General features: G+C 43.5%; 1 protein-coding gene across 1 annotated transcript in view; it reads left to right on the forward strand.

Annotated features, from left to right (window-relative positions):
• LOC141088638 (heparan-alpha-glucosaminide N-acetyltransferase-like) overlaps positions 1-26199 on the forward strand; it is a 482560-nt gene that overhangs the window by 239594 nt on the left and 216767 nt on the right. The window contains exon 8 of the mRNA XM_073574776.1: positions 11124-11201. Coding sequence (XP_073430877.1) covers positions 11124-11201 — 78 coding nt within the window. The remainder of the gene's footprint in view (positions 1-11123; positions 11202-26199) is intronic.

Raw genomic sequence — 26199 nt, forward strand, 5'->3', positions numbered from 1 at the left:
ACGGCACCTCTTTCTCTGGCAGATACAGAGCGCACAGCACCTCTCTGCGCAGCAGTCCCACTGCAGACAGTGGGGACCACTCTGCATGTGCGTGGTACTCACAGTCAGTGGGCGCACGGCACCTCTTTCTCTGGCAATTACTGAGCAAACAGCACCTCTCTGCACTCTCCCACTGCAGATGGCGGGGACCAACCGACGCTGCCTGTCGTGGCGCTGCTGGTTGGTGCCAAAACTGAGTGCTTCTGCATGCGCTGCTGGGTCCTGAGATTTGTCCGGTCTCTTATTCTTTCCCCCGGACAACAGAGGAGACAGCCCCGACAGTTCGAGACCGGCACAGGAGAGGTACCCGCAGCCCGGTCTTCCTCCTTACACTGACACGGGGAGAGTTGGCCTAGCATGGCAACTAAGTACTAGAAGGGGTGCTAATAAGCCACCCCACCTTGATCATGTATGTAGCTAAAGAATTAGGAGAGAAAACTGAAGTTTGCTTTGGGTAAACAAAATCCACAACATTTAATTGTAGATAAAAAACAGCATAAGAATTACCTTGATATACTATGTTCTTCATTTATAATATAACTGAACATTGAAGACAAATCTCATGGACTCACAAGACTCTAATAACAGAGGATAAATGTCAGAATTCTGTTAGATGGAGCGGAGGCACCTCCCTGTCGTGGACTGCCGTTCTCTGATTACATCTCCATCCTGATGCATTGTAACGTAGTTATACAGTAACACTCTGATCTTATCCTCTAGGGCTAATGGGTAACAGCTTTTAGTTGATTTTTCCTCTTCTTCTGTCTGAATGATGATACATTTAACCATTGTACCCATGCTTTTTTGTTGAGCCATTAACCGCTCAATTAGACTATTAGCCTATTTTTAGTGTAGTGAAGGACCACCTCTTAATCAGATTGCAAGGAGCAGTAATTGTATTTAGCCCATCATTGGGCTCCTGAGCTGCCAGGGGAATATTTTCACAAGTTGAGAGAATGTTGGCAAAGGAGGAGATTAACTATTTAATACTGTCGCTTCCTTCCTCAATGAAGTAAAGAATAAATTACTGGAAAAGTAAATGATGTTGATACATTTCCTAAAATCTCAATGACGTAGGCCAAGCAGAGTACAGTCTTGCTGATGGGCTATGTAATAAATATACTGTCATATGCAGTGTTGGACAGATTCTTACTTGAACCAAATCACTTTAACTTATAGTATCAGTTCTTTTTAAAGGGAACTTCTTACCAGAAAAATGCTATAAACCTGCAGAAATGGGGTTAATCTGCAGGTTAATAGCATCATTAACCTGCCCGGAGCCTGCACTTAGCTGAATGCTGCGGGGAGAAAATTAGTTTTATTCCCTCGGTAGCATTCCGGTTTCTGTGACAGGGGCGACGCCATCTGTGGTTCAGTCATCGCCCTGTGTATAGAGAGTGGCGGCTATAACCGTGCCCCTGGCACTGACTGAGAGCTGGTCCTAATGTTGATCATGCTATCAGTCAGTGCCGGGGGCGCGACTATAGCTATGCTCTGTATACTCAGAAAGGTGACTGAACCTGCACTGTAACCGCTTCCATGACAGAAACCGGAACGTTGCCGGAAGGCATACAGTTATTTTTCTCCCTGCAGTGTTAGGCTAACTGCAGGTGCCAGGCAGGATAGTGGCGCCATTCACCTGCAGATAAACACAATATCTGCAGGTTAATAGTGTTTTTTTCTGGTGACAGGTTCCCTTTAAATAATATTTGATGGTTTATTCATTGTTCCTGGAAAAAAACCTAGTTGAGAATATATCTGAAAATTCCTGAGCAACCTTGCTAGATGTTAAGCTGAAAGGCAATCGCCCAGAAATGATTGAGAACAAACATTCCCTGCCATAGTGCATCGTCATAACGTGATCAATGAGAGCAGTAAGTTTAGGAAGACTGAGGAGCGGAGTATCCTTACATAGGAACTGGTGAAATAGTATATAGATGAGGCGCACACTAACATCTATAGAGAAGGGCAGTATGTTCAGGGTAATTGCTACTTATGTAAAAGCTTTGTAAAGTTAATGGGAATAATGTATCCATGACTAGAAAGTAGAAGGATATTAGAAGTCTCTAAGGAGATTCCATGCCATATGGAAGCAAGTACAAGTGGGACTTGTACAGACACATGAACGTATGACCAAGTCTGAAATAAATTCTGTATGGGCATTTTACTCTTATTGTTACACTGGTTCCAATTTGAAGAGCACACAAAGTGATAAAAGCTCACGCTAAGAAGACTAAGATAGACTGAGAACTGTATATTGGGGTATATGGATTTTGAACCATATTAGTGCTATATACAGTACACTTATGTACTTATGAAATTGAGTTACTTAGCGCACAGTTTGATCAAACTCTATGGACCCATCTATTGAAGAAAAGAAGATTTCTCTACACTAGCTGACTTACCTATCCAGGGCCGACATTTACAAATTTACAGGGCAGGTAGGCTCCACCTCTAATAAAAACAGCCTTGGACAGTTATGCAATAAGTCTAATTTTCCTTTTATCCATGTTGTTGCTCATTTAGATACTTTTTTTTTTGATGATTAAGGGTTTCACTGCCTGAAGTTAGTTGTTTTATCTACTACCATGGCATTTTAATTATCAGACTGGATTGTTTTCTATTGACAACACTACAGAAGAGTTTTTAAATTTTCGTGGAACTGGATTTTTATTTCTTTGCAATCATTCACATCCAAGGCAAGGATGCTTCCTTTTCTCCGGATCTTCAAACAGTGCATGTGGGTGAGCTGGTCTCTATCACAGTTTATTTGAGTTTCCAATCCATTCCTGTTATTCCTTGAGAACTGATTACCTTCAGTTCTGTAGGTGGAGCAGTAAGCCGTGTTTGTGTCCATTCATTGCCTTACTTCTGTGTTGTCTCAACAATTTTTCATCATCAGTGGGTGATTCCACATTGGTAATTGTCAAAGATAACAGCCGAGTGGGCCACGCATATCCTACCAATCTCACCACTTTGTCACAGAAGACACCGGAGAAATCGCACAAATCCCACCGTTGCCACCAGGTAATTCAAGGAAAGGCAACTCCGCTGCCTCCAATCATCAGGACAATTGCGTAATTGACTTATGAGTGATGGATAAGGCCGTGGCTGCCGTTACACCTGTAACAGGTTTCCAGAGCAAGAGGAACAGAGCTATCACATTTTATATATTTAATCCAGAAAGGTAGGCAGTGTTTATAAAACAAATATACAAAGATGATACAAAATGGGAGCAATATATATAATTATATAAAATAAAAAGGAATGACAAAAGAAAATTACTAAACCTGATGTCACTGAAATGACTCAGAGGTTAGCAGAAGGAAGTACTCTGATTGGAAAATGGACTACCCTCACAGCAAACTATGACTTTCAGAGTGAAATCTCCATATTACGTTCACATACCTCTCCTTAGTGACTTCATGTGGGAGCTGTTGATACCTTCAGCATTTTATGAGATCCCCAACTTACAGGATATTTTGCCCCTGGATAGCATCATTTATTGGCCTTACAGTGGTGTGAGTGAATGCATTCTGCTTGTCCCTTCGCTATGATGTCGGAAATGTATCTCCCATAATTATCGGACTGATGCAAACCCCAATATTCATCACTGGAAACTGGAGACTTTGTGTCTACAAAGGTGCTTTGATGAGTGAAAGCTTATTCCTAGGAAGGTAATTCTCCTCTGTGTAAACAAATCTCAAAGCTTGCTGTCTTTTTCTCAAAAGCATTTCCCTGCTGTAGTTACCTGCTCACTACAGGAGGCCTCTGCTTCAGAGGATGCTGAATCACCATCTCTCCCTCTATTTCTTTTGTTTTAATTATTTTCTATTTCCCTTGCTATAGTTAGTTACACATGTTTAATGTGTAGTCCATCTTCAAAGGAAGTTGGAGAGTCAGTCTTTCTCCCTTCTGAAGGTGTCATATGGATTTTAATTTTTCTCTTTGACAGTTATCCCAGTTTCTTTTACATCTGCAATTTTACACTATTGAACACTTCTCCTTCATTTATATCTTGAACAGATGTGAGGAGTATTCAGCTAATATGAAAGAAGTCACTTACCTCTAGATTCAGTATGATGCAATGCAGGGACACTAACCTGCACCTCAATGTTTATTTTATTTTCCTAGTAGGTGCTTGTTAATTTAGTTTTTGCTTTACAGATTTGGGGGTAAGTGACTACCTTCATATTGTCTTAGTACTCCTCCAAGGCTGTCTTTACTTAGAGATGGATCCTACATGCCCTTTAAATTTGCATGCTTATGAGAGATTAGTCTCTTATTGAAGGTTCCCAACTAATTTGAAGGCGTAAAGTGATGACAAAAAGCCAACATTACAAATGCAAACTATCCTAATTCTAATGTGCTTTTTTACCGCATTTGTATATAGATTTTTAAATAATGCATGATGATAATGTGAAAATGGAGCAGAGCGTGCATGCACGACCAGGCTCAGACTAGACAACCAGGTAGCTGGTGAAACTCCCAATGAGCTCCAGAACAAACCAGGCCACTGCATGTGCAGCCAGTAAACTATAGAAATGTCTCTCCAAGGTCATTATACTCTTTATTGTTTTTAAAACAAGGCAGCTGGGTGCCTCACCTTCCTCAAGGGGTCCTTCCCCCAGGGCTGACCCAAGGAATTTCAGGTCCCCATAAGAACAAGATTTTTGGGCCCCCTTAAGCCTCCACCCAGGCTCCACACCAGCTCCTCCTCCACTAAGTTTTTCACACTTACCTCTCAGATGATCCCTTGTCATGCTTTCATGCTGGTGCATATGCAATGACACTATCACGAACGCACCGTTATCAGCGCGTTACAGAAGAGGTGAAGGGACTCCCTTGCAGAGTCCCTGAGCCGCAATGTGGGCCACTGATGGGGTACACCAGCACGCCATGTTTCATTATACCCTGGAGCCCAGTAAGAGCAGCACAAGAAGGGGCCTAGTCTGTGCCCCCCCATTTACTTCTGTTCATCGGGCCCCATACAACATTAATTGCACTAATGCCCTGATGGCGGCCCTGCTTCTCTCTAAGTACATGTATGCATGTTCCTACTGCTGAAAACTATTAGATCTCAAATTCTTGCTGCCTACTGCCATAGGAGTAGTATGACCCATCACGGTCAACATTCTGGACCTGCAGGATTAGACATGTGCTCCACTAACACAGGGCTAAGCTGCAGACACTGAGGTGTGAAAGTCACAGCAAGAAAATACTCTCAGATGATCAATTCTACTTGAAAATAGTAGACCAATGGATAACAGTTTGTGTCTGGTAACTAGTAACTTCGTTATCAGCCTTTTGTATACAGAAAAAATGGTAATGGTGTGGAAAAAGTGTCTTCATATGCATTCAGTGTATCAAACTGAAAAGTGGCAATTATATGTTGTATAATGTTTAATAGAAAAAAAGGATCATGGTAGATGATGCCAGTAGTCAATTCATAGTCTGGCGTAAACACTGCCACCAGCCAGTCAGAAGTGTTATAAAAACTCTGCCGAGTATAGTCTAATGTAAATGCTGGTTAAAGGGTTGTCTTCTCACATGTATCAAACATGGCCTGAAAATACATACCTTCAAGTTACTCTGGGAATTTTAGTTTGACTAAATGCTTATTATCCACTTAGATATTGTGAACATAGATTCCCTAGAACCCTGGATGCAGCAGGTTTGGCATTTTAGATCACCAGCTTCATTTGTTTGTATTTGAACTGTAAGGTGGGCATCTAGAATTAATTTCACTGGTGGGTCAGAGGCATTCCAGTCCAAAACTGTGCATGACCACCAGACCATTTAGTTCTATGGGTCTCTAAGAGAAGTAGTGCACATACATGACCTCTGCTCTATTCTCTATATGGAGAAAATAGTCACATATTCTTCCTGTAGGCTGAAAGAAGTGAATGGAGAAGTGGTCATATATTCACACTACTCTTCTATTCCCACAGGGGAAGTGAACTAACATGAACAGTATTGGTATCAGAACTTGTACCTTTGCTGATCATACATTTATCACCTATCCATTGGGATAACAACTTTAGGAAGTTAAATTTGTGATTTATATGACAATATGAGAGGCTTATAATGAATTCAATAGTTAATTAAATTTATTGAATATAAACTAAACCATACTCACGTCATTGCCCATTCCAGTGAAGCCAATGTCTCCTGAAAGAGAATTAAAATAATAAACAACAATATTCCTCACCTGTCCATCGAGTAAATAATACAAAATGTCCTACGACAATCTTGATGACTTTGATGACCGCCAGCTACACACACAGGTGCATGTAATCGCTTCTGCAGTGTGTAATGCTGAGCTGCAGTGAGAAAGTTTACCAAAGATCATCAGCTGATGAGCCCCGGTGATCTCACATATAGCACCACAGCTGCATGAGAAAGTTTTCACATAGCGGTGGTGTCATAAGTGAGATCTCTGGAGCTCATCAGCTGATGAACTCGTGTGGCCTCTCTCACAGCAGCTCAGTGCTATACACTGCGGGAGCAATGACGCTCCTGTCAGGGTAAGTTCACACTAGACGTTCTTTCTGCAGCAAAATCTGATCTCTTGGCAGGAAAGAAGCTGCAGAAAAAAGCATGCTTTTCTTGAGTTTTTTTTGCTGCATTTTTGTGTTTGTTTTGCTGCAGTTTCGGCATGTTAGATTTGTTTATTGTGCACACTGATAAAATTAAGTATTGAAAATAAAAGTCTCATTCTATAAAATTAGGTTTTGGTGCATTTTTTTACCACCAATTCATTTCAATGGGTGAATAACGCTTAAAAAATGCTGAAAAACCGCTGAAAGAAGTGGCATGCTAATATAGTGCAAAAAAAATGCAAAAAACCTCTGATGACAAAAAACAAGTCTGTTTGCATGAGATTTCTGAAATCTCATAAACGTTGCTGGTACTGTAAAATGCAGCTGAAAATTTGCATTAAAAAACACGCTAAAAAATGCCTAGTGTGAACTTAGCCTTAGTGTGTAGCCGGAGACCGTTTAGAGCATCACATCTCTCAATGTGACTGTTCTACAAGTGAGAACGCCATGGGACACCCTGGCTTATGTGGATTACTGCAGACAGGAGAGTATATGGTTGTTTATTATTTTTTTATTTTTTAGTAGACAAGGGCATTGGGTATTTGGTTTTAGGTGAGTATAATGTGTTTTTTATCTGAATATGTATTTAATTACTTTACATTTTATTTTTTTTTAAGTTTAAGCACAAGCGCTGGCTGACGAGAGACTACTTCTCCCATCAGTGGCACCTGCTATCACTGTTATCAGTAACAGCAGATGTAGCTGGAAGTGGTAGTCTCTCATCAGCCGACGCCTGCTGACCTGCGGTAAACTTTTTACTGTGGGTCACAGTATCTCTGTGGGGCCACGCTGACTTATAACAGCGGAAACGGTTACTGGCGGTAACATTGTTGCCAATTAGAACTGCCACACCGGTGTTTCCCATGCTGTCACACAGATGACAGCATGGGAAACACCATAAGAAGTCTGTGAAAACTCGGCAAGTCCTCAGCAAATCCGGAAACATTTTCATACCTGCGTTTTTGCTGTGGATTTGACTGACTCAATTAAAATCATTGGGTAAAAAACACTAAAAATCCACACAAAGAATTGACATGCTGCAGAAAAAAAAACACACTGCAAACACTCAATGGAAAGTTACTGATTATGTGCACAACACTTCAGGATTGTCATTGAATTAGCTTGCATAAGGATTCCCTAGCGTTTTTGGGCCATTTCCGAGCCAAAAAACAACAGCTAAAACTCACCAAAAATGCATCATTTGCACACAGACTAAGACAAGAATGGAAAAGTGGCTCTGTCTGTAAAATAAATAAGAAATAAAATTAATTCAAATTCTACTAATATATTTACACTATATTACTAATGTAAAAGAATATAAATAATTACAACTAAGAAGCCCTTTTATATATCCATATATAAATGTTTATATTTGAATGCCTGCCTTTACACTTCATTGTCCTATAAGATCAGCAGAAATTAATTTTTATATTTTCCAGGCCTCCAGTAAGCAGAGTAATTTTAATTAAACATACCGTATGATATGAAGAAATTATATTTAAAGATTATGAGACTTCCAGGATTCAGAATTATTAGTTCTTGTTTCATATGTGTAAGGCACTAAACAGGAGGTCTGGACACTTTACCAATAATTGATATTGGCCCTGTGTATTTCTGCAGAGCTTTGTAACTGGAAACCTGATCAGAATGTTGCAAAGCAAACGTGTATGTAGACGAAAATAAATGCTGCTTAAGTGAATAACAAATATTAGTGTATAATAAATATATTGCAGTAGAAGCTTCTCAAGTGGAAATCTCTCCACAGCAATATAAAAACCAATAGATATCAGGGACAGAGGCGTAAAGTGAAATTCTTGACCCCCAAACTGACAATCTGCCTTTCTAGTAGGAGTCTTCCAACTCTGGAGGAGAAAGGGAGAACAGAACAGGTAGACCAAAAGAAAGGTGCAGAGCCATCGTGTGCTTAACATTTTTAACAAGTTTCTGCATGTGTGAGGAAAACTATGCCCTTTCCTATATCATGTCCTTTCTGAGTTAATGAGCTATTCATACTGATGGCTTATGACAGGTCACCGATCCCTCAATGACCTGCTCCCTAGTTTACATACTGATTATTATATGTAATCCTATTTTATCTTTATGTGTGGATACCCTTATGTTGTGGTGTAAGAAGATGGACCAGATTGGGGGTACCTCTCATACGCCGGTTCCGGAACTGTTGGGGCTGTGACCATTGTTGCCCGGAGGAAAGCTTTCCGACCCGGACCGAACTTTGCACTTAACAGCAGGGGGTGTGTCTTTAATAAAAGATGGTGTGCGCAGGAAAGGGAGAGAAGAGTTGGCGGGAAGACAGAGCGTGCAGCAGGGGAAGATTGGTGCTCTGTTCCTCGAGCATCGTGATAGCGCAGGCCCACGCTGTAGATTCCCTGCATCCAGAGACACTGACTGTGGACAGCAAACTGCCGTGTGCCCGTTGTCTCCTGTGGCCGAAAGTTGCAGACTCTCCGGGCCGGTGGTTGTTGCACACGTGCCGCCTAAGACAGACCAGGTGACTCAGTCAGAACTGTGTAATTCCTCACCCTCCTATTACTACCTTGTTGAGTCACGCTCCGGCTGTAACACAGTCTGCTCTGCATTCCGTACGATGAACCGTGGATCAAGGACCCACCGCCATCACCGGGAACCGGACCCTCAACTCAGGATGGGCGTGGGCGCCACTGTTGGAACCTACCGCTCTGCAGTCAGGAAGCTGGCGGACTGAAAAGTTAACCCTTTCATGAACAGTTGCACCCATACCGTGCTAATACCACCTCCCTTACCCCATGCTTAGCCCATTATCTCCCTGCATGGAGTATACCACTGTTAATAAATGTGTTAACCCTTGCTCTGCCTCCTGCCCATCAGTGCATTCCGCTAACTGCTCACAGTGGTGTTACCACTTACCAATTGTTGTATTAGTAAAGGTATTTTATTACAATATAATTGTTCCTATTTCTCCTTGACCACATGTTTGGTGTTATGAATGGGTCACCGAGGAGGATGGCAGGAACAGGCTAAGCTGCCAGAAGACCAGAGAAGTTGCTAACTAAATGGATTGCAGACCCCTGATCCTATCAACACAACTAGCAGTAGCCGTGGAGTGTTCCTACGATGCCCTAGACGCTTCGTCACAGCCGGAGAACTAACTAAGCCTAAAGACAGAAAAGTGAAATCTAAACTGCCCCGGAGCAGATCCCCAAAGGAACAGACAGCCCCCAAACATATATTGTCGGTGAGACAAGATGAGACACAAACACAGGCAGAGAACAGACTGAGCAAACGGTGGGGCTAAAGCTGTTTTTGACAGGACAGGACAGAACAGATACTGTCTGCAATCACGCACAAAACCCTTAAAAAGTCCAACACTTCTGATATACAAAAAACCTGAGGTCACACGACCTCACCCCTGCTAGATCAGCACTCTGGTATAAACTGGCAGCAAAGCAAAAAGATACTAACATAACAGGGAACTGAACAAGCTGCAACATATGAAGCAGGACCCAGCGCTGCCCCCAGCAAGGAGCATGCTGAACCCTAGCAGCAAAACAGAAAGCAAAAAAATGACACAACCAGATTAGATGCAAAGGATTAGCAAATTAATCACTTAGCTGAACCATGTAGATCAGGCAGGGGACAAAAGAACTCCAAATGCGCACAGAGGAAATCACCAGCAACCTCCAAGAGCAGCCAGCTCAATTATATGCTCCCAGCCAGCAATCCCAGGTTCCCAATTATTATCGTCTGTGGGGAACCTCCATCAACCTTGCCAGCTCCACTACTCTCAGTAACCACCAGAGGGAGCAGAGGGAGCTTCGGTTCAGAACTCCGAGCAAGGGAATTCACAACAGTTTGGCCTCTTTTTGGCTATCATGGTCATATGTATACTGTGCATTACATTGTTTTATTTAGTCATATGCATTGATTCTGAAAAAAAAACCAAAGAATTCTCAATGTGGCGCCGGCCACAACTACGCAGCAGTAAGATCTGATAGATGCTATGGTGCCATTTTGCTAGAGGAAAAAAAATGTCTCTACCAAAATGGCACCACCAGCGCCTGTGCAGTAGCATCTATCGGATCACCGATAGATGCTACTGCGCAGGCACCTCGGGCGCCACTTTGAGAAAGATTTTTTTTTATAATCACTGTATATGACTAAATAAAACAATTTAATGCACTTTACATATGCGATCATGCTGCTGCTCAGGCACTGCTGCTGCCGGCGCCTGCCTGCTGAAGGGGAATTATGTTTTTCCAATGCATATAGTAATTAGTATGTAAAATATAGGACAAGTCACTGAGGGATTAGTGACCTGTCAGAAGCCATACAGATGAATACCACATCAGAGCACCACATGAAAACCCTCCCCAAAGGTCGCCCTGAAGCACAAGAATATCATTAACTCAAAACTAATGGCTTTGTATGAACCTTGATATTTATGAACCTTATTATTTATTTTTCTCCTTGTATTCAATTTTGTAGGCTGGGAAGATAATTCTTATTTATCGTAAGTCCCCACACAAAATATTGTGCAGATTTCTGATCTGGAGCATCTTCATGGTAAGTCTCCTCAGCAAAATTAAGTTTCGATTCTATTTAAACATGATATAGAGCATTAAATAAAAACAGTTTTATATAGAATGTATATCTGAAGGTGTGTCCATACATTGGAAAGTAACTGCTAATTATATGACCAGAAAAGTTATCATTATATCAGTTTTAAGCAATACAATTTTATGTATAACCTTACTGCGCATGCGCTGGTTAACTAAGCTATGGAAGTATTTTGCTGTGTTCCGGGGCCTAGTTAACCGGTGCATGCGCAGTAAGGCTTTTCTGCTTTGCCCGCAGTTGGGCAAAGCATACTGCGCATGCGAGAGCCAAGAATGCTTAGTGCATGCGCGAAAGATGGCGGACACCGACTCCTATTCATGAAAAAACTGCGGACGGCGGCCAAGGATGGGGAGGCAGCAAAGATCCGAAACACCGCCCATCGGACCAGACAGACCTCATTTAAATAGCCCGCCAAAACCAGGTGACAGATTCCCTTTAATAAACATTTTGCAGGGTTTTTTTTACATTATTCTACCTGAGTTCTGGGTCGATTTTTTGGCTCAGATGTGTCACGTTGTGATAAAGAACTGTGGGCACCTACCGAGTCTCTCAAACTAGGGGCACCCCCAGGCTATCCCTGTCCCCTGGATCACCCCGGCTGGTGGAGATGCCGGGGTCTTGTACATTGCTATGCTCCTATCTTACCCCTTCTCTGTTCCCTCCCCCATCCAGGTGTGAGGCCGAAGTGTATTGCAAAAACCTAACCAGACAGACAAGGGGTTAACAGATGGGGATGAAAGAAAACTACAAACAAATATACTCACAAAACAACAGAGTGGGAAACAGGGTAGGAATAGGAGGCACAAACCAAATGGGAGAGGAAAAGGGTAAACAAGCAAACCAACTCCAATCAGGAATCTCCTGAAAAGCTCTCGAAACAACTGATTCAAACCAGGTAGTAGAACTATCACTGGCAACTCACAAGTGCCAGTGGTGAACATGGATAACAGAAAGGAGTAGCCAATTCAGAACAGCTGAGACAATTCAGGATTTAGAGCTCCAGGAGAGCAACTGAACTGATTAACCTTTGAAATGATTGCAATGACAGAGCAAGGAAAACCTGCACTGCCACAATCTTCTGGCCCTTCTCTGTCACGGTGTCCCCATGACAAGATGTTAGTTGCTTTTTCATTTTCTCTACAGAGTACAAAGTGACTCCGTTCACCTCATTATAAGTAATGGTTTTGCTCAAGAGTTAACATGGAAACCCCTGGTGGAGTCTAAAATGTGGGATTAAATGTGATGTGAACATAGTTTAACCCCTTTACCCCCAAGTGTGGTTTGCACGTTAGTGACCGGGCCAATTTTTACAATTCTGACCACTGTCCCTTTATGAGGTAATAATTCTGGAACGCTTCTATGGATCCCAGTGATTCTGACATTGTTTTCTCGTGACATATTGTACTTCATGTCATGGTAAAATTTCATTCATATATCTTGCGTTTATTTGTGAAAAAATGGAAATTTGGCAAAAATTTTGATTATTTCTCAATTTTCCAACTTTGAATTTTTATGCCCTTAAATCACAGAGATATGGCACACAAAAAACTTAATAAGTAACATTTCCCACATGCTTACTTTACATCAGCACAATTTTGGAACCAAATTTTTTTTTTGTTAGGAAGTTATAAGGGTTAAAATTTGACCAGCGATTTCTCATTTTTACAACACCATTTTTTTTTTAGGGACCACATCACATTTGAAGTCACTTTGATGGATTTATATGATAGAAAATACCCAAAAGTGATACCATTCTAAAAACTGCACCCCTCAAGGTGCTTAAAACCACATTCAAAAAATTTATTAACCCTTCAGGTGCTTCATAGGAATTTTTTGAATGTTTTAAAAAAATGAACATTTAACTTTTTTCACAAAAAAATTAATTCAGGTGCAATTTTTTTTATTTTACCAAGGGTAATGGGAAATTGGACTGCAAAATTTATTGTGCATTTTGTCCTGAGTACGCTGACACCTGATATGTGGGGGGGAACCACTGTTAGGGCGCATGGCAGAGCTTGGAAGGGAAGGAGCATTGTTTGACTTTTTCAACGCAAAATTGGCTGGAATTGAGACATGTCGTGTTTGGAGAGCCCCTGATGTGTCGATACAGTGGAAACCCCCCACAAGTGACCCCATTTTGGAAACTAGACCCCCCCAAGGAACTGTGTGTGGATGTGTGGTGTTAGGATTGGCAGAACGCACCAAATAAAATATAATAGTAAGGTGCGTTCGCAACCCGGAGTCCACCGTGCAGAGATGGTATACTGCTGCTCGATAATGGTGAACACTGACTGAACACCGGCGGGGTAACCGCTGACCCGGTGTGTACAGGAGCAAACTCTGTTACTGCACAGAGCCGCAGAACACAAGTGCCAGAGCCTGTTAACCTCACAGGGCTTGGCAAGGTGAACACTAATTATGAGTCACAGGACTCTGCCCCAAGGACGCAGGGTTAGAGTCCGTCTAGTCCCACTAGCGTTTGACACCACAACTGCGATGCCTAAACTAAATAATATAGTTGCACCACGTGCACACTGCACCAGTTAAGCGGACAACACTAACCACCCAGAGCGGGGAGGTAAGTGCTTGACTTGAACACGGTGCCGCTGTGAGGAACACTGCTGCACATGCGATCCAGTGGTGCCTTGTGCTGACTGGCGCTATCTGGTGCTAACACTCTTGTGGAGAGCGGGATGCTCTGCGGCACATAGATTATGCCACTACTGGCGCTGACTCAATTTCCTTAAACCCTAACTCATACACAACCGAGGGTAGGGGTTTCATAATGAGTCAGTCACCAGTCTCATACATCCGTCATCACACACACAACTAACCATCAGAGTCTATATTAGCGCATGGCCGAGCGGCCATGTGAACCTTTTGTAGCAGCGTCCTTCCGGGACCTTCCTGATGATCCAACCCGAGATGCATGAGGACCTGAGCATGTGACCTCCGACCTCCAATCAGAGGTCGTCCCACGGGCATGCTCAGTAGGCTGCAAAAAGGACACAGCCTCTGGAGCTGCTTGCTGCAGACTAGTGCGGATTGCTAAAGCTGGACCAGAGGTGGCAGCAGCAACCAACCTGACCGCACTAGCTTGAGCAAGACACCGGGAACGACGCCTTTGCTGAGCAGCCTCCTCTGCGGTCGGGACTGAATGGGAGACCACAGAAGGCAAGGCTGGGGATTCCTCCTGTGCAGCGGATGGAATCTGATGCCTAACATGTGGTGAGCACTTTGAATCCCCAAGTGCTTCACAGAAGTTTATAACATACAGCCGTAAAATTAAAAAATTATATTTTTTTCCTAATTTTTTATTTTCCGAAGGGTAACAGGGGAAATTGGACCCCAAAAGTTGTTGTGCAATTTGTCCTGAGTACGCTGATACCTCATATGTGGGGGTAAACCACTGTTTGGGCGCATGGCAGAGTTTGGAAGGGAAGGAGCACCGTTTGACTTTTTCAACGTAGAATTGGCAGGAATTGAGATCAGACGCCATATCGCATTTGGAGAGCCCCAGATGTGCCTGAACAGTGCAAACCCCCCAATTCTATCTCCAACCTTAACCCCAACACACCCCTAACCCTAATCTCAACCCTAGCCCTAACCCTAACGGGAAAATCGAAAAAAAATCTTTTTTTTAATTTTATTATTTTCCCTAACTAAGGGGTGACAAAGGGGGGGGTGATTTACTATTTATAGCGGGTTTTTACGTTTGGCAACTGTCACATGCTAAAAGACGCTTTTTATTGCATAAAATAGTTTTTGCATCACCACATTTTGAAAGCTATAATTTTTCCATATTTTGACCCACAGAGTCATGTGAGGTCTTATTTTTTGCGGGACGAGTTGACTTATTTTTATTGGAACCATTTTTGGGCACGTAACATTTTTTGATCGCTTTTTATCCCGATTTTTGGAACGCAGAATGAACAAAAGCCAGCATTTCATGAATTTCTTTTCGGGGGCGTTTACACCATTCCGCGTATGGTAAAATTGATAAAGCGGTTTTATTCTTCAGGTCAGTACAATTACAGCGATACCTCATTTATATCTTTTTTATGCTTTGGCGCTTTTATACAATTAAAAACAATTTTATATAAAAATAATTATTTTTTAATTGCTTTATTCTGCGAGCTATAACTTTTTTATTTTTTTGCTGACAATGCTATATCATGGCTCGTTTTTTGTGGGACAAGATGACGTTTTCAGTGGTACCATGTTTATTTATATCCATCTTTTTGATCGCGTGTTATTGCACTTTTTGATCGGCGGTATGATGGTAAAGCATTTTTTTTTGCCTTTTTTTTTTTAAGGGGTTCACTAAAGGGGCCTGCAGGAAGGAGGCCCTCGGAACAACGCAAGCACATCTCGTTGTTCTGAGGGGCTCAGGGAAGCACGCAGGGAGCCCGCTCCCTACGCGAATCTTCCCTACATGTTTGATTGCAGTGTGCCAGGCGTTAATGTGCCAGGAGCAGTCCGACCACTCCTGGCACATAGTGCCGGGTGTCAGCTGTGATGACGCAGCTGATCGCGATGACGTACTATGCCGTCCATGGTCATATGGGCCAGGGTCACATGGACAGGATAGTATGTCAAATGTCAGGAAAGGGGTTAAAGGACTCAGACACAAAATCCCCTTGTTGCATCATTCCCAAGAAGGCTCATGGCTATATTGGCTCAAAAGGGTGCTTCTACTCAATACTGAGCAAAAGGTCTGAATACTTATGACCATGTGATATTTCAGTTTTTCCTTTTTATTAAATTTTCAAAAATTTCTATATTTCTGTTTTTTTCAGTCAAGATGGGGTGCAGAGTGTACATTAATGAGAAAAAAATGAACTTTTTTTAATTTACCAAATGGCTGCAATGAAGCAAAGAGTGAAAAATGTAAAGGGGTCTGAATACTTTCCGTACCCACTGTGTGTGTATATGTATATATATATATATATATATATATATACACATGTAATCTCATTATTAAGTAGAATTTGGAGAAGGTAACATGAGACGGGTGCTAACTTGCATACCTGAATTAGGCTCTGCATTCGAAGCATGATTACATTTATTGTGTTACTTATAGGAAAACACAGGTGATGGAGAGCAACCATAGTAATGCGATATGAATTTATCACACTTGTTCTTTTCTGAAAACAAATGCCACGGGACCTCTACTTTCAATTTCCTGTTTAAATGCATTTTCTGCACTACTCACTACATGATTTCAATTCTATAGTGTACTTTGTTTTTAATTATTTCTTACCTAAGTAACCACTGCACTGTACACAGTGGAGCACATGCTGAAATAATTGGGGTCATTGGAAGAGCATGTCTCTCCATATGTGTAACAGTCTGGAGTTCTGTTACTTTGCTGAATTCATCTTGATTTCACATTTCAATATCGATAGAAAATGCTCACTGTACCAGTTTTAGACTAAAAAGGTCACTAATAAAATATTTGGAAATGACTAACTTAGGATAAAAGGTTAACTATTTATATAATACAAAGTAGTATTCAACCCCCTGCAGATTTAGCAGGTTTGATAAGATGCAAATAAGTTAGAGCCTTCAAACTTCAAACAAGAGCAGGATTTATTAACAGATGCATAAATCTTAAAAAACAAAAAATTATGTGGCTCGGTTAAATTTTAATACATTTTAAACATAAAAGTGTGGGTCAATTATTATTCAACCCCTAGGTTTAATATTTTGTGGAATAACCCTTGTTTGCAATTACAGCTAATAATCGTCTTTTATAAGACCTGATTAGGCCAGCACAGGTCTCTGGAGATATCTTGGCCCACTCCTCCATGCCGATCTTCTCCAAGTTATCTAGGTTCTTTGGGTGTCTCATGTGGACTTTAATCTTGAGCTCCTTCCACAAGTTTTCAATTGGGTTAAGGTCAGGAGACTGACTAGGCCACTGCAACACCTTGATTTTTTCCCTCTCGAACCAGGCCTTGGTTTTCTTGGCTGTGTGCTTTGGGTCGTTGTCTTGTTGGAAGATGAAATGACGACCCATCTTAAGATTCCTGATGGAGGAGCGGAGGTTCTTGGCCAAAATCTCCAGGTAGGCCGTGCTATCCATCTTCCCATGGATGCGGACCAGATGGCCAGGCCCCTTGGCTGAGAAACAGCCCCACAGCATGATGCTGCCACCACCATGGTTGACTGTAGGGATGGTATTCTTGGGGTCGTATGCAGTGCCATCCAGTCTCCAAACGTCACGTGTGTGGTTGGCACCAAAGATCTCGATCTTGGTCTCATCAGACCAGAGAACCTTGAACCAGTCTGTCTCAGAGTCCTCCAAGTGATCATGAGCAAACTGTAGACGAGCCTTGACATGACGCTTTGAAAGTAAAGGTACCTTACAGGCTCGTCTGGAACGGAGACCATTGCGGTGGAGTACGTTACTTATGGTATTGACTGAAACCAATGTCCCCACTGCCATGAGATCTTCCCGGAGCTCCTTCCTTGTTGTCCTTGGGTTAGCCTTGACTCTTCGGACAAGCCTGGCCTCGGCACGGGAGGAAACTTTCAAAGGCTGTCCAGGCCGTGGAAGGCTAACAGTAGTTCCATAAGCCTTCCACTTCCGGATGATGCTCCCAACAGTGGAGACAGGTAGGCCCAACTTCTTGGAAAGGGTTTTGTACCCCTTGCTAGCCTTGTGACCCTCCATGATCTTGTCTCTGATGGCCTTGGAATGCTCCTTTGTCTTTCCCATGTTGACCATGTATGAGTGCTGTTCACAAGTTTGGGGAGGGTCTTAAATAGTCAGAAAAGGCTGGAAAAAGAGATAATTAATCCAAACATGTGAAGCTCATTGTTCTTTGTGCCTGAAATACTTCCTAATACTTTAGGGGAACCAAACAGAATTCTGGTGGTTTGAGGGGTTGAATAATAAATGACACTCTGAATAAACTTTTCACAATTTAAAAAAAAATTAAACAAAGAAATAACATTCTTTTTTGCTGCAGTGCATTTCACACTTCCAGGCTGATCTACAGTCCAAATGTCACAATGCCAAGTTAATTCCGAATGTGTAAACCTGCTAAATCTGCAGGGGGTTGAATACTACTTGTAGGCACTGTATATAAATGCCTTATCGTGTCTGTCTGTAACCGAAATCGCGACGCAGCTGTTTGTAACGGTAAGGCCAGGCCACGACCAATCAGCTGCAGGCCTTAATCTGTAAAAAAGAGAATTAAAATAAAAAAAAGTTATTCTCACCTTCCGACAGCCTCCTGTCTTCTTTCCACGCGCCCGGCCTCGCGTTCCCAGTAATGCTTTGCGGCTTAGACCGCTGATGACGTCACTCTCGCGAGAGCGAGAAAGAAGACCGACGTCACTCTCGCGAGAGCGAGAAAGAAGACCGACGTCATCAGTGGTCTAAGCATTACTGGGAACGCGAGGCCGGGCGCGTGGAAAGAAGACAGGAGGCCGTCGGAAGGTGAGAATAACTTTTTTTTATTTTTTAATATTATTTTGGTACAGGGCCACAGCAGTGATTGATCGCGGCTACAGGGCCGCGTTGCTGATTGGTCGCGGACAGAGGGCTGCGACGCTGATTGGTCGCGGCTACACGGAAAGGGGGTGAGGGGAGCATGCATACCAGGAAGGGGGGGTGAGGGGACCATGCATACCAGGAAAAGGGGGTAAGGGAACCATGCATACCAGGATTGGGGGGTGAGGGGACCATGCATACCAGGATTGGGGGGTGAGGGGACCATGCATACCAGGATTGGGGGGTGAGGGGACCATGCATACCAGGATAGGGGGTGAGGGGACCATGCATACCAGGATTGGGGGGTGAGGGGACCATGCATACCAGGATTGGGGGGTGAGGGGACCATGCATACCAGGATTGGGGGGTGAGGGGACCATGCATACCAGGACTGGGGGATGAGGGGACCATGCATACCAAGAAAGGGGGGTGAGGGGACCATGCATACCAGGATAGGGGGGTGAGGGGACCATGCATACCACGAAAGGGGGGTGAAGGGACCATGCATACCAAGAAAAAGTGTGAGGGGACCATGCATACCAGGAAAGGGGGGTGAGGGGACCATGCATATCAGGATTAGGGGTGAGGGACCATGCATACCCCAAAAGGGGGGTAAGAGGACCATGTATACCAGGATTGGGGGGTGAGGGGACCATGCATATCAGGAAAGGGGGGTGAGGATACCATGCATACCAGGATTGGGGGGTGAGGGGACCATACATACCAGGATAGGGGGGTGATGGTGAGCATACATACCAGGATTGGGGTGTGAGAGGACCATGCATACCAAGAAAGGGGGGTGAGGGGACCATGCATGCCAGGATAGAGGGGTGAGGGGACCATGCATACCAGCATTGGGGGGTGAGAGGACCATGCATACCAGGACTGGGGGGTGAGGGGACCATGCATACCCCAAAAGGAGGGTAAGAAGACCATGCATACCAGGATTGGGGGGTGAGGGGACCATGCATATCAGGAAAGGGGGGTGAGGGGACCATGCATACCAGGAAAGGGGGGTGAGGGGACCATGCATACCAGGAAAGGGGGGTGAGGATACCATGCATACCAGGAAAGGGGGGTGAGAATACCATGCATACCAGTTTTGGGGGGTGAGGGGACCATACATACCAGGAAAGGGGGGTGACGGTGAGCATACATACCAGTATTGGGGTGTGAGAGGACCATGCATACCAAGAAAGGGGGGTGAGGGGACCATGCATACCAGGATAGGGGGGTGAGGGGACCATGCATACCAGGATTGGGGGGTGAGAGGACCATGAATACCAGGATTGGGGGGTGAGGGGACCATGCATACCCCGAAAGGGGGGTAAGAGGACCATGCATACCAGGAAAGAGGGGTGAGAGGACCATGCATACCAGGACTGGGGGGTGAGAGGACCATGCATTCCAAGATTGGGGGGTGAGTGGACCATGCATACCCCGAAAGGGGAGTAAGAAGACCATGCATACCAGGAAAGAGAGGTGAGAGGACCATGCATACCAGGATTGGGGGGTGAGAGGACCATGCATTCCAGGATTGGGGTGTCAGGGGCCATGCATACCAGGAAAGGGGGGTGACGGTGAGCATACATACCAGTATTGGGGTGTGAGAGGACCATGCATACCAAGAAAGGGGGATGAGGGGACCATGCATACCAGGATAGGGGGGTGAGGGGACCATGCATACCAGGATTGGGGGGTGAGAGGACCATGAATACCAGGATTGGGGGGTGAGGGGACCATGCATACCCCGAAAGGGGGGTAAGAGGACCATGCATACCAGGAAAGAGGGGTGAGAGGACCATGCATACCAGGACTGGGGGGTGAGAGGACCATGCATTCCAAGATTGGGGGGTGAGTGGACCATGCATACCCCGAAAGGGGAGTAAGAAGACCATGCATACCAGGAAAGAGAGGTGAGAGGACCATGCATACCAGGATTGGGGGGTGAGAGGACCATGCATTCCAGGATTGGGGTGTCAGGGGCCATGCATACCAGGATAGGGGATTGAGGGGTAGCATGCATATCAGGATTGGGGGTGAGAGAACCATACATATCAGGATTGGGGGTGAGAGAACCATACATATAAGGATTGGAGGGGCATTATTGCATTATTATTAAATCTTCAAAAATAAACTGCATATATATTCTAGAATACCCGATGCGTTAGAATCGGGCCACCATCTAGTTTCAATATATTTATTCAGCCCACATGATATGGATAAATTAGCATTGCACAACAATGTGTAAGTTGTACTGTTATTCATCAGCAGTCAGACTCACCTGCTTTGAGGTGGGCTCCGGCGGTGAGTCCACCTCAAGCCGCGACATGTCAGTTGTTATGAACAGCTGACATGTGCCCGCAATAGGTGTGGGTGGAATCGCCATCCGCCCGCGGCTATTAACTAGGTAAATCCCGCTGTCAAGCACTGACAGCGGGCATTTAACTAGAGCTTCCGGCCGCCGGGCCGGAAGTGGGCTCATTGCCGACCCCATCACGTGATCGGGGGTCGGCGACGCGTTGCCTGGACAACCAGAGGTCTCATAGAGACCTCTATGGTTGCTGCAGGCAGATCGCTTTGAGCGCCGCCTAGTGGCCAGTGCTCAAAGCACTGCAGCAAATCTGCTACATATGGGCGATCTGCTCATCGCCCATATGTAGCAGAGCCGATCGGGTTGTGCATGCTTCAAGCCTCCTATGGAGGCTATTGAAGTATGCCAAAAGTAAAAAAAAAAATGTTTAAAAATTAAAAAAAATTTACAAAACCTAAAAGTTCAAATCACCCCCCTTTCGCCCCAATCAAAATAAAACTATTAAAAAAAAATCACACATACACCTATTAGGTATCACCATGTTCAGATTCGCCCGATCTATCAATAAAAAAAATTAGAAAAAACACGGCACTCGATGACTGAGAGGGAGGTGCACAAGTAGGGTATCCAATCCACTATAGATTATAGTAAAGACTTGGCACCCAAAAGGGAAAATTGAATTTGGATTTCAGCTGCTGTAGAGCATCTCCTGCAGCAGCTGTACACACGCCCGGACACAGACACAGCACTATTCCCCTGCACTCACGTGCCTTTCTAACCAGAGCGTCCTCTCCTCCCGTGGCACACTTACCTGGGCAGGACATACTACCTCAATCAGTACCAGTCTCATATCAGGGACACAAGCCTGCTATGCACAACATGTGGCATATCCTCTAATTAAATCTCAGCTCCATTTATGGACCTACAGATTATTTTACCAGGACCTTTGTCAGTCCTAATTCTGAAATCCAGTGTTCCTCTACTTAAAACAAGGTTATTACCTTCAGTATCCGCTCCTTACCAGACGCCTCTTATTCCAGACTTTTAGACCAGATATTCAGTACTGAATATTACCACACAGGACAGCTGTCTCTTTAATGATATATGGAATTTTCCATTACAGCTCCTTTCAGTTAAATCAACTGTAAATTTCCTTTTCTGATGAAGGTCGATAGTACGACCGAAAACGTTCAAAAAATTTTGAACTGGATGCTTTGTACAATAAAGGAACTGTTAAATTCAATTTTCCCTTTTGAGTGCCAAGTCTGTACTATTATCAATAAAAAAAAGCATTAACCCAATCGCTAAACGGCGTAGCGAGAAAAAAATTAAAAACGCCAGTACAGACGCCAAAACCGGAAGTAAAGTATAGGAGTAGCCCCGGCACTCTAATGACATGAAAGTAGAGTCTTTGCAACGACAGTCTTTTTTGTTGTGATTTTATTTTTTTGTGGAAAAAGATGGTGTTACAATCCAACGTTTCAGCTGTACATCTCGAGCTTTCATCAGGGATATGACTTGGTCCTTGGTTTAGGGGTGTGTGTATAGGTGGTATAGGTTTGCCTTTGTAGTCCAGCTGCTGGAGCGGTACCTATAGTGACCACGATGTGTAGGGTCAGCACGTGACTCCCGTCCTTATGTCCTAAGTCTAGTCAGGTGTAGAGGAGGCCAGGATCACGCTTATACATATGGACTCTGTGTAAATGACTCTGCCTTTTTCCTGCCCTTACTACGATATTGGAACAAAATTGCATCGATTTGTCAATTGTGACGACCTTCAACCCGCTGGTGTTCCGGCAATCATTATTGAAAAACTTGAAGTGTTCTTCATGTATATTCATAACTATTGTATGGTGGTGGATATACAGTGGGGCAAAAAAGTATTTAGTCAGTCAGCAATAGTGCAAGTTCCACCACTTAAAAAGATGAGAGGCGTCTGTAATTTACATCATAGGTAGACCTCAACTATGGGAGACAAACTGAGAAAAAAAAATCCAGAAAATCACATTGTCTGTTTTTTTTTCATTTTATTTGCATATTATGGTGGAAAATAAGTATTTGGTCAGAAACAAAATTTCATCTCAATACTTTGTGATATATCCTTTGTTAGCAATGACAGAGGTCAAACGTTTTCTGTAAGTCTTCACAAGGTTGCCACACACTGTTGTTGGTATGTTGGCCCATTCCTCCATGCAGATCTCCTCTAGAGCAGTGATGTTTTTGGCTTTTCGCTTGGCAACACGGACTTTCAACTCCCTCCCAAGGTTTTCTATAGGGTTGAGATCTGGAGACTGGCTAGGCTACTCCAGGACCTTGAAATGCTTCTTACGAAGCCACTCCTTCGTTGCCCTGGCGGTGTGCTTTGGATCATTGTCATGTTGAAAGACCCAGCCACGTTTCATCTTCAATGCCCTTGCTGATGGAAGGAGGTTTGCACTCAAAATCTCCCGATACATGGCCCCATTCATTCTTTCATGTACCCGGATCAGTCGTCCTGGCCCCTTTGCAGAGAAACAGCCCCAAAGCATGATGTTTCCACCACCATGCTTTACAGTAGGTATGGTGTTTGATGGATGCAACTCAGTATTCTTTTTCCTCCAAACACGACAAGTTATGTTTCTACCAAACAGTTCCAGTTTGGTTTCATCAGACCATAGGACATTCTCCCAAAACTCCTCTGGATCATCCAAATGCTCTCTAGCAAACTTCAGACGGGCCCGGACATGTACAGGCTTAAGCAGTGGGCCACGTCTGGCACTGCAGGATCTGAGTCCATGGTGGCGTAGTGTGTTACTTATGGTAGGCCTTGTTACATTGGTCCCAGCTCTCTGCAGTTCATTCACTAGGTCCCCCGCGTGGTTCTGGGATTTTTGCTCACCGTTCTTGTGATCATTCTGACCCCACGGGGTGGTATTTTGCGTGGAGCACCAGATCGAGGGAGATTATCCGTGGTCTTGTATGTCTTCCATTTTCTAATTATTGCTCCCACAGTTGATTTCTTCACTCCAAGCTGGTTGGCTATTGCAGATTCAGTCTTCCCAGCCTGGTGCAGGGCTACAATTTTGTTTCTGGTGTCCTTTGACAGCTCTTTGGTCTTCACCATAGTGGAGTTTGGAGTCAGACTGTTTGAGGGTGTGCACAGGTGTCTTTTTATACTGATAACAAGTTTAAACAGGTGCCATTACTACAGGTAATGAGTGGAGGAAAGAGGAGACTCTTAAAGAAGAAGTTACAGGTCTGTGAGAGCCAGAAATCTTGATTGCTTGTTTCTGACCAAATACTTATTTTCCACCATAATATGCAAATAAAATGAAAAAAAAACAGACAATGTGATTTTCTGGATTTTTTTTTCTCAGTTTGTCTCCCATAGTTGAGGTCTACCTATGATGTAAATTACAGACGCCTCTCATCTTTTTAAGTGGTGGAACTTGCACTATTGCTGACTGACTAAATACTTTTTTGCCCCACTGTATATATGCTATGTTTGGTGTTAACTATATATCTGTATATTATATTAATCTTGATTTATACACCTTTTGGCATGGGTATACCTCCCTATATATCAGTGGCCTATCTACGCATGCCGGCCTCTCCTCCATTTTCTGTCCAGTGTCATTTGGAGTCTTTTTGACCTCCAGGCCACAGTTCAGATTGGTGTGTGTGACTTGGCATGCGTTAAAATTATGACCTGGTGGTGTATGTACATGTGGGGCCTAGTCGCATATGAGATTGCTGCTTAACATTTGCAGTATGACTGCGCGGGACCTATCCACGGGCGGATGATGCCCTCACACTGTGACACATGACGTTTGTTATGAATAAATATTTGTTCACTATTGCCTGATATAATCTCGAACGTATGGGCAGGATGGTGTGCAGTAGTGCGGTGGATGACGGGACCTACGCCATTGGGAATTTACGCTATGCATGATGGTAATGATGTCAGTTGCCGGAAGTTAGGGGAGGTGTTCTCATACCGCGGTGGATGATGGGTTTGGTGTCTGTGTGGATCTCGGCCCAGGATGATGTCACTTCCGGTTTTGGCATCTGTACACTTATACCTGTGTGCAGCGATGTGGGCATTTTTTGCGGATCTCCGTCCTGTATGACGTGGATGATAGTATTTCCGGTCTCGTCGTCTATGTGCCTGACTTTTGCTTGGTGTGTGGTGCGTCACTTCTGGGATTACATTAGCGATGTCGTTCAGCGTGTTCATTGGTTGCCTGCTCTTTTAAAAACCTTGTACCTTTGCACTTGTTCACACCCCCTGAGGAAGGCTAGGCTGAAACGCGCGTTGGGGTGGGTACAGGTCTCAGGGCATCGCCATTATTATATAGGTAAGATCAGCTGTGCGGTGGTGGTCCTATGATTATTATATATATAAACTTACATTCTGTGGACCAGCACACAGCATAAGCTTAATTTGTACATTGATAGGTATATTGAATGGATCCCTAACAATCTATATGGATTTTGATATGTTTAGTACTCTTTGATGCCCTGTACAAATCTGTACCCTTTAGGTATATTGTTTGTCTATGCACACTTGCACTTTATGTCTTACCCATGTTCATGTTCTCTTTTGATGAAATAATAAAAATTTTGACTTTTATATAAAAAAAAGTGGGCTCTTTTCGTAGTTTTTTCCTCATGTGTTAGTTTTGTTTACGATTAGCTCCATTTATAAGTCCTATTTCCTGCACCAATATGTGTTACTATTATACACTGATTATCGATTTATTATAATGGTGCGTGTTTTTATTGCTGTGTTTGTCTTAGATAAAAGAGAACATAGACATGTTAGGTGTCTATGAACTTGTAATGACCTGGAGAATCATAATGGTAGGTCACTTTTTGCATTTATTGAACCTAGCAAAAAAGCCAAGCAAAAAACAAGTGTAGGATTGCACTTTTTTTGCAATTTCACCGCACTTGGAATTTTTTTCCCATTTTCGAGTACACAACATGCTAAAACCAATGATGTCATTCAAAAGTACAACTCGTCCTGCAAAAAATAAGCCCTCACATGACCATATTGACTAAAAGGAAGAACAGAGAAAGAGAAAGAAAGGGGAAAGAAAGAAAGAACAGAGAGAGAGAAAAAGAGGGGAAAGAAAGAACAGAGA

The sequence above is a fragment of the Dendrobates tinctorius genome, unplaced genomic scaffold, assembly GCF_039654945.1.
Source record: "Dendrobates tinctorius isolate UK_male_01 unplaced genomic scaffold, ASM3965494v1 ptg000040l, whole genome shotgun sequence".
Lineage (NCBI taxonomy): Eukaryota > Metazoa > Chordata > Amphibia > Anura > Dendrobatidae > Dendrobates > Dendrobates tinctorius.